General features: G+C 36.0%; 4 protein-coding genes across 8 annotated transcripts in view; 2 read left to right on the top strand and 2 right to left on the bottom strand.

Moving 5' to 3' along the window:
- Positions 1-686, bottom strand: part of rreb1b (ras responsive element binding protein 1b) — a 42,392-nt gene extending 41,706 nt beyond the window's left edge. For all 4 annotated transcript variants that reach the window (XM_067453831.1, XM_067453832.1, XM_067453833.1 and 1 more), the window contains exon 1: positions 365-686. The gene's annotated coding sequence lies outside the window, so the exon portion shown is untranslated. The remainder of the gene's footprint in view (positions 1-364) is intronic.
- Positions 687-4,104: 3,418 nt separating this feature from the next.
- Positions 4,105-8,596, top strand: nrn1b (neuritin 1b). 2 transcript variants are annotated; one of them, XM_067453070.1, is made up of 4 exons: positions 4,105-4,386; positions 4,472-4,591; positions 4,861-5,005; positions 5,191-8,596. In XM_067453070.1, the coding sequence occupies exons 2-4, from the start codon at positions 4,537-4,539 to the stop codon at positions 5,417-5,419; spliced, it is 429 nt and encodes a 142-aa protein (XP_067309171.1). In that variant the 5' UTR covers positions 4,105-4,386; positions 4,472-4,536; the 3' UTR covers positions 5,420-8,596. The 2 variants fall into 2 exon arrangements, with proteins under 2 accessions (XP_067309171.1, XP_067309170.1); XM_067453069.1 differs by having other exon boundaries at positions 4,469-4,591.
- An 810-nt stretch (positions 8,597-9,406) lies between these two features.
- On the top strand, positions 9,407-10,356 carry LOC137089490 (LYR motif containing 4). The gene is made up of 3 exons (XM_067453068.1): positions 9,407-9,563; positions 9,830-9,950; positions 10,127-10,356. Exons 1-3 carry the CDS (start codon positions 9,430-9,432, stop codon positions 10,187-10,189), a joined length of 318 nt encoding a protein of 105 aa, XP_067309169.1. The 5' UTR covers positions 9,407-9,429; the 3' UTR covers positions 10,190-10,356.
- Positions 10,357-11,697: 1,341 nt separating this feature from the next.
- Positions 11,698-12,438, bottom strand: LOC137089391 (protein phosphatase 1 regulatory subunit 3G-like). Its single transcript, XM_067452971.1, has one exon. It carries the CDS (start codon positions 12,436-12,438, stop codon positions 11,698-11,700), a length of 741 nt encoding a protein of 246 aa, XP_067309072.1.
- Positions 12,439-13,871: the final 1,433 nt, after the last annotated feature.

Raw genomic sequence — 13,871 nt, 5'->3', positions numbered from 1 at the left:
ACTCACTTTTGATGACAATATACGAGCGAAAAGTTTTGTACAATGGCATAAAGCCATATTAATGACACTGAGTTTATGGTTAATTAAAGTGGTTAAGTAAACTAAGGTATGCTGGTTGAATACATGTGCGCTGGTTAGACGCGAGTGAATTCCTGTAGTCAGGCGTTCAACTTTGGATGCGAGAATGAAACGAGGAAGCACAAACCCTGTGCGAGGAAAAAAAAAACTTCGGACATCATCTCAACATCTTCGGCCTTCCAAGTTTAAAAAAACTTCTAACAAAGTATCCATCCCCTAAAGTTTGCAATCGGCAGGATGGAGAACGTAAACAACAACAACATGTAGAAAAGTGCTCGATACTTACGCTTGACTTTGTCGGGGTTGGGCTGATTGCGCTGAGACATGGGGATGGTGAAAAGAGATGATGGACTTCGAAAAAAAACTGCAAACTTGTTCCGGAGAGCGATCAAAATGGCGTATTTGAGGATGTGCAAAGTTCGCCAACTGGATACTTCACATCGCCCACTCTGTTAGCTTCCTAAAGGAATGATGGCCATCGACACTTCCGACGAGTGAGGGTCAGAAAAGTCACTTTTTCTTCAAAGTGTGTTCCTGAGCGCTGCTCAGTGAACGTGATAAGTAGACGCATCACGTGTTGCTCTAGTCTCCAAGGGGACGTGTGTTACTGAGGCTGCCACTGGAGTTCAGCTGTGAGCATCTCTACGGGAGGGGTGGAAAACTTCACTCCTTCAGCCTCATCCAACAGATAGATAGATAGATAGATAGATAGATAGATAGATAGATAGATAGATAGATAGATAGATAGATAGATAGATAGATAGATAGATAGATAGATAGATAGATAGATAGATAGATAGATAGATAGATAGATAGATAGATAGATAGATAGATAGATAGATAGATAGATAGATAGATAGATAGATAGATAGATAGATAGATAGATAGATAGATTTTATATTGCGTAAATAATTTAAAAATAGGCCTACTGAAAATATAAACGTGATAGCGACGGGACCCCAGTTTCAATATGTGAAAAGCGGCTGATGCAATCTCGCGCTTTGGCGGCTTCTTTCTATCAAAACACAAACACCTGTTGGAGCATCCGTCATCTAAAAAATATTGGATGGACGGGAATTTAATAGTTTCAGAGACCAATTGTGAGATAAATGACAAAGAAAGACGAGCTAATTTGAGGTAACACCTCATTCTATAGGCCCTCTTTACAGATTTTTCTGTGAAAATCAAATCGACAACAGCCCTGTGTAGCTATCGTTGCTATGCAAATATACTAGCATAAGTATAAAGTCCTTTAATCCTTTGTCTATGAAGTTAATATATTGATTAATGATGTCTGAGTAGGCTAGTTCAGTGTGCGAATACTTTTGTTAAAAAAAAAAAAAAAATTAAAAAAAATCGTGTTGCTTCATCCCCATGCTTGAAAAGAAAAAACATACAACCACACGTAGCCTATGTTTTTGGTCACACGTAGTTTTTGGCATAAGCCAATCAAATACGTATGTCTTGACAAACTGAGTGAATTTGAGTTTGAAAACTGCTCAATTTGAGTGAAAATTATTTTAAAAGGGAGTGTGTATATATATATATATATATATATATATATATATATATATATATATATATATATATATATATATATATATATATATATATATATATATATATATATATATATATGTGTATGTATGGCAGGTGCATGTTTCCATTTTTATAGACATTTATTTATTTGTTTCTTTGTTGAGGAATTTAATGAACCTTTCAAAACATTTGTCTTAAGTCATCATGTCATTGCTTGTTGGTAGGTTAGGTAACTCAAGCACTCAAGCTGCATTTGTCTGATGCATATATGTCTTAAAAATGTCTCCTTTAGTGGTTTGAATAAGTCTAATACCTGAGAGGTGTCACAGCAGCAGCATTGAGTGAGTTTGTGCTGCCACTAGAGAGCAGTCTCTGCATCACCTTACATAATCACATGAGAGTGACCTTGTGTTGGTATACTAAGCAATGTCTGACCCACAGTGACCTGGATAATTGCCTCTGGCCTACATAGTGTTCTCCATCCTTCAGAAAACTTCAAGTTCCTTTGTATTAACATGATTATAGCACTGCCCCCCCCTATTTTCGTTATAGTTTATTTTACCCCTTTTTTGTTAGTAGTTAATATTCAAAGTTTTTTGTTTGCACATAATGATATATTATAATTATGATATAATCTCTAAAGTGAAAACTGAAAAAGTGAAGAGGTCGAACACAATGTGGTATTCAAAATAATGCTGACAGTTCAAGGTAATACAGCTATCAGAGGCTACAACTCATATCTATGTTGTAATGAGTGTGAGAACGTGTGCTGATGCACGTATGGATAATCTAATATTTGAAATACCTGTGTATGAGCATGTGTCAGGGAAGCGTGCTTCCAGTAACAGCAAACACAATAAGCCTTATTTATTTGACAACAGTGGCATCTGATGGCAAAGGATATGTACTGCTTATTGTCTCATGGCAATCAAAACTGAAAACTGTACACTACTATTTTATTCAGACAGTTTATTGTATCTAAGTGATATAGTATTATATATATAGAGAGAGAGAGTTTATATATAGTATACTATTATGGAGTGGAGGCAGGAAAGTGAGTGTGAGAGAAAGAGAAGTGACATGGGCAGCTGTGTAGCACCAAATTTTGGGCCCTGGGTACAAACCATCTTGCTGGGCCCCGTACCATGTATGTGTATGTATAGAAAACTGACTTCTAAGGCCCCCCCCCCCCCCCCCCCCACAGTCCGACGCCCCTGGACATGGGATCAAGACATGAACCAGGTCAGACTCGAATCGAATGACTAGGCTATTTCCACATGGGAACCAAGAATTGACTTTTGTTTGGAGGTCTCAAATGTTTGGAGGTTTCACCATGACAACTATTTATCTTCTTTAAAAGTGACTGACATTCATTTAGTGATTCTAGAAATATGATAATATTTTGTAATTATCATTTAAATCTAACACATCTTGTAACTGTTTTTCATGAATCAACATTTCAAGAAAATGAAATCATGGAGTTTCTAACTAAAATATTACTTTCTGTTACAAAACAGGGCATTGATTTCATACATGTCCACTGTTGAGGACACCAGGACTTAAATCATGGCATTTTGGGAGACATAATAGGGAAATCAATTATATAGCCATATTAATATGAAATATACATTATTATTATGAAAATATTATCAATTATTACTCCCATTAAACTTCTTTTTTCATTACACATTGCCTCAAGAAGACATTAATATACAAATACAGTGCAGTTGGGCTACCCATCTATGACAATTTTACCCACTTATTGCAAAGTAAAATGGTATATTAATTCCATTATAGCCTATATTTCAGAACATAGATGAGAATCAACTTAATACAAACTTTGGTTAAAACATTTATTGGTGAATGAAAAATAAAACTCCATTGTTTTTCCTATAGGCCCAACATGTCATGTATTTTTATTATTTTAAACAACTGAGTCCTGGTGTCCTCTACAGAAGACATAGACATATTAATAAAATACATTTCGTCAAAAATGTTTTGTATGGTTTTTTCTTCATTTTTTTTTCTTGAGGTCATGACTCAAATTAGACTACATTTTAAATATTTGTACTAATCAGAAAAAAAGAAAATATTTTATTTAGATAAGATTGAATTTTGAAACATAAACATCATGTAACATGTCACGTAATTTTGAACTATAATCGCTTACAGATTATACAGCCTACTTAACATATGGTTAACATAATTACAAAATGCTACAAGATTTCTGTTAATAAAATGTAAATCCATGTAGGGCAATCTTCAGTAAATTTCTGTAGGCTAAATGACAATGTTGTTAATAATTATGTTGTTTCAAACACTGATCGCTTGGGAGCGCTTAAGGCATGTTCCTTTCCCATTTTGAATCCATCGCACACTATACCCATTCAGGCTATAGATATGCTGGTACCTACTGTACGAGAAGAGCACTGAATTAAACATGGACATGTTCAGAACATGTAGCGGCTATGTGCGTGATTCGTCATCGTCAACTAAGTTCCCTTTAGAAGTTCCAAATTCTGATTTCACTTCGGCTAACTTGGGTTACTAGTAGCCTGCATGCTGATGAAAGACCTAAAAAAACGTTTACGACTATGAATATAAATTATAATATATTTTACATCAATATATTTAATAGTGATTCCAATAAATATTCAGTATGAAATAAAATAATTTTATGGCTATTTAAATATGAGGTTTTGTCTGTCGGGTGCACACTCACGTCATCATAGCGCACGAAAGTAAAGGGGGAGTGTAAGAGTAGGCTAGGTGACATTTCTCTACTGTTCACTTTATCTTTATAAACCGGTTTGGAGTTCGAGGCAGAAGTTTAATTCTTTTTGAAATGCAGCAGTTTCCTGATGAGAGGAAGTAGGCGATTTCAAAACTGCTCCACAGACTATTAGGCTAATCCTGAGAATGGGAGTGACTTCGACAGATAAATACAACTTGATACTTTACACACTGGAATTAGGTGAGTCAAATAGTCTTTTTTTCCTTTGTTTTTTCAATTGTAAGTAATTGAAAAGGTGGCATTTATTTTTTTTATCACTTTGCTCACCTTTCAGGTCATTGGAAGTATATTTTTATATAATGTAGGCTAATCTTTGTTAAGCTCTTGACTGAATATTTCGTTGATATTCAGAGTTTATTTTGACTGTTTTAATTGAGGATTATGAATTTCTTTTTAAAGAAAACAAGTTGTGTGCATTATTCTGGCTGATTTATTTAGTTCTATTTTAGTTTCACTGGTACAGGCAGCATGTGCTGGAGAAACATGTGAAAACGTATTCAAAGGTTTCTCAGACTGCCTGCTCAGTCTTGGAGAAAACATGGTGAACTATCCCCAAGAGCTGGATGACCGCAAAAACCTACAGACCATCTGCTCGTAAGTACACACTGTCTGCAATCATATCTGGAAGAAGCTAAGCATTTCATAACTGGTGGTCCTTCTCATGTTTTAGATTTGATCTATGAGTTGAACTCATGCCATCCATGACTCACAATACTGAACACACATTTCATTTGCAAGGACTAAAACAGATTGTGCACCCCATGTTTATCCTCACGCAGATATTGGAATGACTTCCACTCGTGTGCCTCCACCGCAATTGCAGACTGTCAAGAAGGAGCAGGACTTTGGGAAAAACTGAAACTGCAGTCCCGGAGCTTGAACTATCAGGGAAGCTTATTCGAATTATGCTCCGGGGATAATGGAGTATCCAGAGTTTTATTACCAATGGAACTGAAGATACTGCTAATGTGTTTCACCACACTAGTGGTTTGGCTTGCTTTTGAGTAAGAAACCTGAAGACCTGACCAAGAACACGTTCCTAAATGGATTATATGCACCCCTGTTTCTCTTCAGCTGAATCAACTCATGTTATGATGCACTTAGACTTCTTGGCACTATTTGAAAAAAGAAAAAGAAAAAACTATGGAATAATTCCTAAATTGCTTTCTTTAAAGGACTTATTTTTTCTTTTCCAAAATTTGAAGATGATCTACAGTAAAAATCTTATAATAAATATGTATTTTCAAAATTCAATTGATTTAACAATTGGTGTGCAAAAACAGCAGACATTCTGCACTAAGGACCAATATTACAATTTTATTTAGCATGTCTAAATGATCTATAAGCACATATTTAACAACACATATGTTCTTCAAAAACCAATTTGCCCTAACAAAAAAAAAACATTACATTATTTTAATACAATATATAATAATTACATATTTGCACACTAATACTTTCATTTTGTGAAATAAATGAATTTATGCAATATAATATGCACTACATAAAATGATAGAAAAGTGAATGTACAAATGAAGTACAAATCAAATAAATCGAGTAATGTTTAGATAAAGACCATGTACTTTTTTATTTGTTGTATTTTGAGATTCTCAGTCATGTTAATTGTTTCAATAGGTTCAGCCCAGTACAGCGAGTTGCTTTAAATAAAATAAACAGTTAAATGCAAGCGATTCCACAGCACTGTATTTTTTGCTATGAGGAGTTGCATATACTAATTTAAAGTTACAGAGCCTCTAGCATCCCCCCCCCCCCCCTTAATGACAACAGAAAACCTGAACATCTGTCTAAAGCAAGACACACATAATACTACATATTAAAATGGAGGGAACATATTCGTTGGAATAATACTGGCAGGAGCAGATGCTCTCTTTCCTGTATATCCCAGCCCTAGAAATGGGACCACGGCCTGGTTATTCACACGTGCTGCACTGACATCCTAATCGTTCCCTGAAGGGACTGTGCGTTCATCGACTCAAGCACATCTGTCTTTTTGTTTGCTACATAGCCTGACGTGAACAAAAAATTAAAGCAGATCCAGTACAGTCACCTTGAGAGTAAAATATGCAAGCGATGTGTTGTCTGTGAGTGGAAAATGAAAAGATTTGTTTAAATTGTTCAATCAATATCGTTTTCATCTCATATGCAAACGACTTGTCTCTGTACTGTAAACGCAAGACCCAGAGTAGAACATACACTATACAGCCAATAGTATTGGGACACCCCTCCAAACCATTGAATTCAGGTGTTCCAGGTGTTGCTACCTGTGCAAAAGTCCATTTGTGAAATTTCTTTACTACTAAATATTCTACCTATTAGTGGTATTATAACAAAGGGGAAGCATTTGGAACAACAGCAACTCAGCCACGAAGTGAGCGCATGCTGATGCGCACAGTGCGCAGAAGTTGGCAACTTTCTGCAGAGTCAATAGCTACAGATCTCCCAACTTTGTGTGGCCTTCAGATTAGCTCAAGAACAGTGCATAGAGACTTTCATGGAATGTGTTTCCATGGCCGAGCAGCTGCATCCAAGCCTTACATCATCCAGTGCGATGCAAAGCATCGGATGCAGTGGTGTAAAGCACGCCACCACTGGGCTCTAGAGCAGTGGAGACGTGTTCTCTGGAGTGATGAATCACGCTTCTCTGTCTGGCAAGAAAAGTCTGGGTTAGGTGGTTATCAGGAGAACGGTACTTGCCTGACTACATTGTGCCAAGTGTAAAGTTTGGAGGAGGGGGGCTTGTGGTGTGGGGTTGTTTTTTAGGGTTTGGGCTTGGCCCTTTAGTTCCAGTGAAAGAAACTCTTAATGATTCAGCATACCAAGACATTTTGGACAATTTCATGCTCCCAACTTTGTGGGAACAGTTTGGGGATGGCCCCATCCTGTTCCAACATGACTGTGCGCCAGTGCACAAAGCAAGGTCCGTAAAGACATGGATGAGTGAGTTTGGTGTGGAGCAACTTGACTGGCCTGCACAAAGTCCTGACGTCAATTAGAGCAAAGGCCTTCTTGTCAAATATCAGTGCCTGACCTTACAAATGCACTTCTAGAAGAATGGTCAAAAATTCCCATAAACACTCTGAATCCTTGTGGAAAGCCTTCCCAGAAGAGTTGAAGCTGTGCCAACTCCATATTAAACCCTACAGATTAAGAATGGGGTGTTATTAAAGTGCATGGGCATGTTTGGGCAGGTGTCCCAAAACTTTTGTCAATGTAGTGTATAAGTAACTCAAAAGTGTTTAACAATTTAGGGACTCTTCCAGACTCAGGACAGCATCCTAAACACAATAAAACACTCAGATTGACACGATCGCAGCATTGCTATTTTCACAAGGAGATTTTTTGTTGCTGGAAAACATAAGCTTGTCCCTTCTTTGAAAACCCAGTTAATAACAGTTGATAAGACCAGGTGGTTAATTGTATGTCATAAAAAGGTTAGTATAAGCCATTGAAACGCCTCTGATGATTACCATGTGAAATATTTAGGCATTGTCAGAGCAGATTATAGCGGTTGGTATCTGAGGAGTCAGAATGTGCTCTTTACAGATGCATGATACAACTGACTTTATGCATCTGTATTATTGAGCAATTATTCCATTGTGCATTAGAAATTTCTTTATATGCAAAATACTGAACTATAACGAATCCCTGTCATGTAGAAGGCCATTGTACTGTCATTTCTGAATCTCTCCTCTTCAGTTTTATGGGCTACAGAAGGAAAGAGTCAAGGCTCTTTCTGGTTGTTAATAATGTAGGAGGTTGTGTGAGTAAATGGGGCAGGCGGTAGATCCTATGTGGACCCTGTGGAAATGAAAGCAGCAGAGCAGAGGATGAATAATACACACAGTTGACATGTTTGAATGAAGAAAGTCAAGGAGAGACACAGAGGCTTTCAAAGCTCTTGCTCAATGCTTTGAATATCATGAAGATGTAAACATTTGGGGAGATGGTTATAACAATTTTTGCATTTCTGTCTGCATCTTGGAGTTCTTTTAGGCCAATGCTTTAAAAATGTGATTAAAACTCTTTACAAGTGTCAAGTGACATAGCTGTCTTTGCAGCACAAACAGAAAATGTGTGGTTTTGATTCAAACACAAGGAGTGAATGCTAGTCCGGGTTGGTTGTTAAAGACCCTGGGGTGAGATGTAACATTATTATATTCACTGGGGTGATATGTAACATTATTAAATAAAGATTATGACAAAAAAAATTGTTGTTTAACATTTTTTATTGACCTAGATTTCCCCCCCCCCCAAATAGTTTTAATTTGGCAGAAAGAGCACCGTTTTGATAGTGTGATGCTTATACAGTCATTTAAAGAGGCCCCATATGCCACAGACAGCCATGATGCAGCCCTGGGGATCTTCTGTGGTCTCCCCTGGCACAAACACTGTTGTGGACATGAATTTCTCTCAATAATGTGCAACATTAGCTTCCCTATAATGTTTCTAAATGGTAGCACTTGAGACATTATACATTAGGTGCACATTGAGCAAACTGTATTTCAATTTAATGTAGGCCTTGTTGAAAGTAATTTAACTATTACTGGAAGTAAAAACATCTCAATGGGTTGTATAGCTGCTAGTGGTGGTGTCAGTTTAGTCACTGACTGCACTAGCTTGGTATGGTTTCTTGCTTACAGGAACTTTTCAAAATACATCACAAAGTAAGGAGTGGCTTTTTTATTTCCTTTTAACCACATGGTTAGTGAAATTACATGTTTAACCTTCAAAAAAAAAGGTTGACAAAAGTATCAACTGTCTGTTTTAAATTATTGGATACAGAAAAAATACCTTTTTTTGTACAAGTCAAAATTTGATGCCTTTGTAACTAGATACTTTTAGGTTAAATTTATGTTATAAAATAATTATTCAAATGTAATGTAACCAATACGTATTCGTCGAGTGCAAAACTACAGTTTGCCAAAATGCGTCATGCAGGTAACTAAAACGCCTCTTTACCTTCCTCTCTTTATCTTCCCAACGGATCCTGACACTAGATGGCGATGTATCAAATGCAACACGAGAAGAACGACACAGAAATCAACATGGCGTCGTGCAGTCGGGCTCAAGTGATCTCACTCTACAGGATGCTTATGAAAGAGAGCAAAAAATTCTCCTCTTATAATTATAGGTACGTCTGTACTCTTCCTTTTTAAATATAGTCTATACACAATATACATGTATATATTCTCGTATTTTTAATTATAGTCTATACACAATATAAATGTATACTCGCGTATATTTTTTGTCTTGGTTTGTCATTTCAGTTTATTTTTTATGTAGGCTGCAAATAACTTGAATTATATTTAAACGCTTCTGTATGTATTCTGTATATGTTTTTTTAATGAAACGATTTACCATATTCTCAGCTATAAAAAAAATACTGTTTGTTTACAGAACATACGCACTGCGTAGAGTGAAAGATGGCTTCAGGGAGAACCTTCATGTTGACAACCCCAAAACACTGGATATGCTCATAAATCAAGCTAGAGAAAATCTGGTGGTCATCAAGAGACAGGCAAGCAATGACAGCTTTGTTTAATAAGCCAGTATGGTTTTATGGCCAAAGAACATTTAAACTTGAATGGCCTGTTGCAAATAACAGAATGTTCCCATTTAGAGAGTATTTAGAGTTAATAATTACCATTACATATTTTATGTTATATATCTAAGACACTTATCCGTTTTTCACAGGTTTCCATTGGCCATCTGTATTCTTCTCAGAGGACTGTTGTCGAAAGAGAGCCTCATTTATAAATGTGTTCAGAATATTGCCCATGCAGTATTTGTGAATAACAAATCTGTGTAACTTTAAGGCTGCACTACTGCACAACTTTCTGTGCAAAATAGTAATGTCGTAGAGTATACTGTAAATGAATGTTGATGTAATATTTTTTTCAGCAAATAAATAAGATGCAAATAAAGCATGGCTAGCATCTAACATTTGTATAAAAACAATTTAGCTTTGCAGATCAATAATGCGTATTACAATACTGAAAAAATACCCTTACGTACTTTTAAATTGTAACATATTTAGATATATACACTTAGCATGTGCAAAATGATGATGCATCAGCCAATGTATTATTATAGTTAATTAATAAAAAACATTTGCTAATTTAGTTGTCATGGCAAGATGATGGCCAAGGTGCTGAATCATAGTGAAACAGATTCATCTGAAATGTAAACTTATTCTAGGCTTATGAATATATTCAAATGTAATTGCCCATTAAAGATATGGCTTACACAAACATGTCACTCTTGAAATATATGTCTGAAATTATTAAATAATAATAATCCCATCAATTACAAAATAATTACAACATGGGGCCTTCTGTGTGTATATATATTACTACACAAACCTGAAAAACTTTGTCTACAGATCCCTTATTAACACATAGACAAAAAAAAACTTCTCATAGATCACTTTTTTCCAGAAACTCAAAATGAGATCAGTTAACCTTAAAACTGCTTTAAATGAATAAATGATTAAAAAATATATATTAAGATGAAATGAAATGACACCCTATCTTCTGAAGCTGTTTTCTGTAAATGTGAGAGACTTTCTACCATTACCCGCTATATGGAAATGGCCTAAAAAGCAGAATAACAAATTGCAGTAAATAGTAAAATTCTGTACTACAAAACACTACAAGACCGTACATTAAAATAATATGATAAGAATTGCCAGTTTGCAATATTAAGCAGTGTAACAAGCTGTTAAGCTAAAAATAACTGGAAGCGGATGACGTCGGGAGTCAGACACATTCAGTTTACAAATGGCTGCACCCACCCTTACGTAAAAAGCATGTGTCAGCACGACTTAGGTCTATTTCTGCAGATTAATTAAAATAATCATGTAAATAAAAAGTAAAGCTCACTTCATTTAACTAAATGTAAGCGGTCAGTTAGTCGGATTCCTTTGGAGAATTGGACAAAATGGACAGTTCTTGTTTTTTTTTGTTTTTTTTTAATGGAATATTCCAGCATTTATTATGAATGAGTTATATGCATTTTTTTAAATTCAGGTGGCCTCCTGATCTTTAATCAAAATAGACTTCCCTTTCCTCTTGCATACATCTCTTCTCTGATGACGTGTTTACCGGCGCAAGGGCGGGACAACCTGTCACTTACATGACATAACAGCAATAACAAACCACAACCCTCCAATGATCCAATCAATTCCAGAGAGACCAAGTCAAGTCCCGCCCCATTCTTGTTTGATAGGCAATTTCATTTAAGAAATTACACCTACTTTTGCGATTTCAGTTGCATGCAGACTTTAAAATGTAGTTCTCTCCATCATTATTGTCCCAGCATTCCCCGAGATCAGTCCGACAATACACTGCGAAATGAACAGATGAATCTCTGTTAAAACAGAGCGGCGTGTGCAAAATGAAGTCAAACTGTTCCCACTGTAGCCCTTTTTCTTCATTCAGTCTTAATACAGCTTGTATATCCGAAAATGTCAGCCAGTTATTCAAAGTGTACCTGACCCCAACTTCTCTTCTTGCGTTGCTGTGTATCACTCTGATCACGCCCGTCACTTCAGAATCGGTTACTGTGACGCTCTCCAATGCGACTCCCAGACGACTTGACTTCTTGTCAAACTCCAGCAAACTCACAGGCATGTCAAATGCTGGCACTAAACGTGCTGGAATCAGATCACTGCCATGTTGAAGCTCTTTGTTTTGAGGATGATGCCAGAGTCCAGATGATTCGTTTGCGTCATCAGAGATGTCAAAGTGTCTGACGTTTGTGAGGTTCAGCCCCATCATATCTGCAAACTGAACTCTCTTTCCAGGGACTAGAGCTGGACATTTCTTGTGTGAGAGAGATTCATCCTGATATAGATCTACAGGCAGAGATTTGGCTCTTTGCCTGTCAGTTTGGGGAGTCTTTGGTGAATGAGGTGATAATCTGTCATATTTTGATGTGTGTTCTGGTTCAGACAGACACTCTGTCAAGTCCGAAGTTTGAGTTCCCTCTGGCTGCTCGATGTCCATCAGCATTCATCACATTGACCAGTGCATTAACCGAGGAGCAGAAAGCCTTTTAAATATGAAAACGGGACCTGCAGTCTTTGCGTAAGAAAGAAGCTTGACAAATACTACATGTACATGAGTTGCGTCACAGCAACGTCACTGGTCTTCGCAAACAAATTGATGATGTCTAATCAGCAAAAATGACTTTTAAAATAGATACAAACCAGCCAAGGGCCTTTAGAACACAATTGGTGTCTAGCTATTTCATGAATCCTATATAACAATTAAACAATTTTACATCTTCAAACAGATATTTTTTTTTTAAAAGGCATTTATTCTTTGTGTCAAGTGACACAATTTTACTTTCATTATTTAATTAATGTAATAGAAAACATATAGTCCTGTTTAGTTTTTCACTGTATATTATTCCACAATACGCTCTGTCAATCATTGTCTAGTGCAGAAACACAATGACGAACTGCAGAGGGCTCGTGCGCACATGGCAGAGAGACGAGCACATTTTTCAGCACATGGATCTGTTTACACTGTCTATATGACGCAACAGAGTACACTGGGTTTTTACATGCAAGATGCACGTATTCCACATGAAACCAGTCGAAATACGCAGGGGAAAGTTCACTTTTTTTTGCAATTCATATAGACTATAAAGTGTACATTTGTACAATCAAAAAAAAAAAAAAAACTCAATAAATGAAAGATTAATCTATATTATTTATATTTTATTTGTTGAGTAATAAATTAGGCCATAATTACAGGGTAATAATTTACAGGGTAATACAATTATGTTAATTGTATATTCAGAATTTCCATTAATCCAGTATAATCTCAATTTAAGTGAGATTATAATAGGCTATATTATTGTTTAGGATACCATTTATAAATAATGTTTTTAAATAGATTAATGTTATAAAGCAACATTATTGCAGTTTTTAGCTTAGTAAATAGCAATATAGTTTATATTTATATGGTTTATAAGTCTATCTAAAATCTTGTTCTAACTGACCCATTTTTTCTCTAGCTTTGGTAGTAATTTACATGGGGTGAGTCTATTAAAGTGGGACAATGAGTCAAGTGGTTTAAGCTTTAAAATTTCTATCTTTACAAGTATATGCTTCCACTACTAAAAATGAACTCAGCTCATCTTAAGAAAGTATGTAATACAAAATATAGGTTATTTAGCTATGACATCTTTTCCATATTTAACAACCGTGCAGTGAACCATGATGGTAAAAATGACAGCATTCTGAGGTGAATAGGGTATTACTGGCAAACATTCAAGTTATTCTAATGGGGGACTTGAGTTCCCCTTTTAAGGTCCCTCGTAAATTTAGTTAGCTAGCTAGATATTTCAATAAAGATTGACTTAAACTGCTCATAAAAAACAATGCCAATTCCAAAAAAAGAAAGTTGGAGGGTACAAGCTCAGGAGGCTG

This window comes from Pseudorasbora parva, chromosome 9 (assembly GCF_024679245.1).
Source record: "Pseudorasbora parva isolate DD20220531a chromosome 9, ASM2467924v1, whole genome shotgun sequence".
Taxonomy (NCBI): Eukaryota; Metazoa; Chordata; class Actinopteri; order Cypriniformes; family Gobionidae; genus Pseudorasbora; species Pseudorasbora parva.
Note: the sequence above shows the minus strand (reverse complement) of the source record. Positions and strands in the feature narration are given on the sequence as shown.

Excerpts from the sequence above, each read along its gene's own strand:
- LOC137089490 (XM_067453068.1), top strand. The coding sequence starts at position 9,430 with ATGGCGATGTATCAAATGCAACACGAGAAGAACGACACAGAAATCAAC. Across the intron at positions 9,564-9,829 it reads TTCTCCTCTTATAATTATAG|AACATACGCACTGCGTAGAG; the intron begins GTACGTCTGTAC and ends GTTTGTTTACAG. Across the intron at positions 9,951-10,126 it reads TGGTGGTCATCAAGAGACAG|GTTTCCATTGGCCATCTGTA; the intron begins GCAAGCAATGAC and ends CGTTTTTCACAG.
- LOC137089391 (XM_067452971.1), bottom strand. The coding sequence starts at position 12,438 with ATGGACATCGAGCAGCCAGAGGGAACTCAAACTTCGGACTTGACAGAG.
- nrn1b (XM_067453070.1), top strand. The coding sequence starts at position 4,537 with ATGGGAGTGACTTCGACAGATAAATACAACTTGATACTTTACACACTG. Across the intron at positions 4,592-4,860 it reads ACTTTACACACTGGAATTAG|TTTCACTGGTACAGGCAGCA; the intron begins GTGAGTCAAATA and ends GTTCTATTTTAG. Across the intron at positions 5,006-5,190 it reads AACCTACAGACCATCTGCTC|ATATTGGAATGACTTCCACT; the intron begins GTAAGTACACAC and ends ATCCTCACGCAG.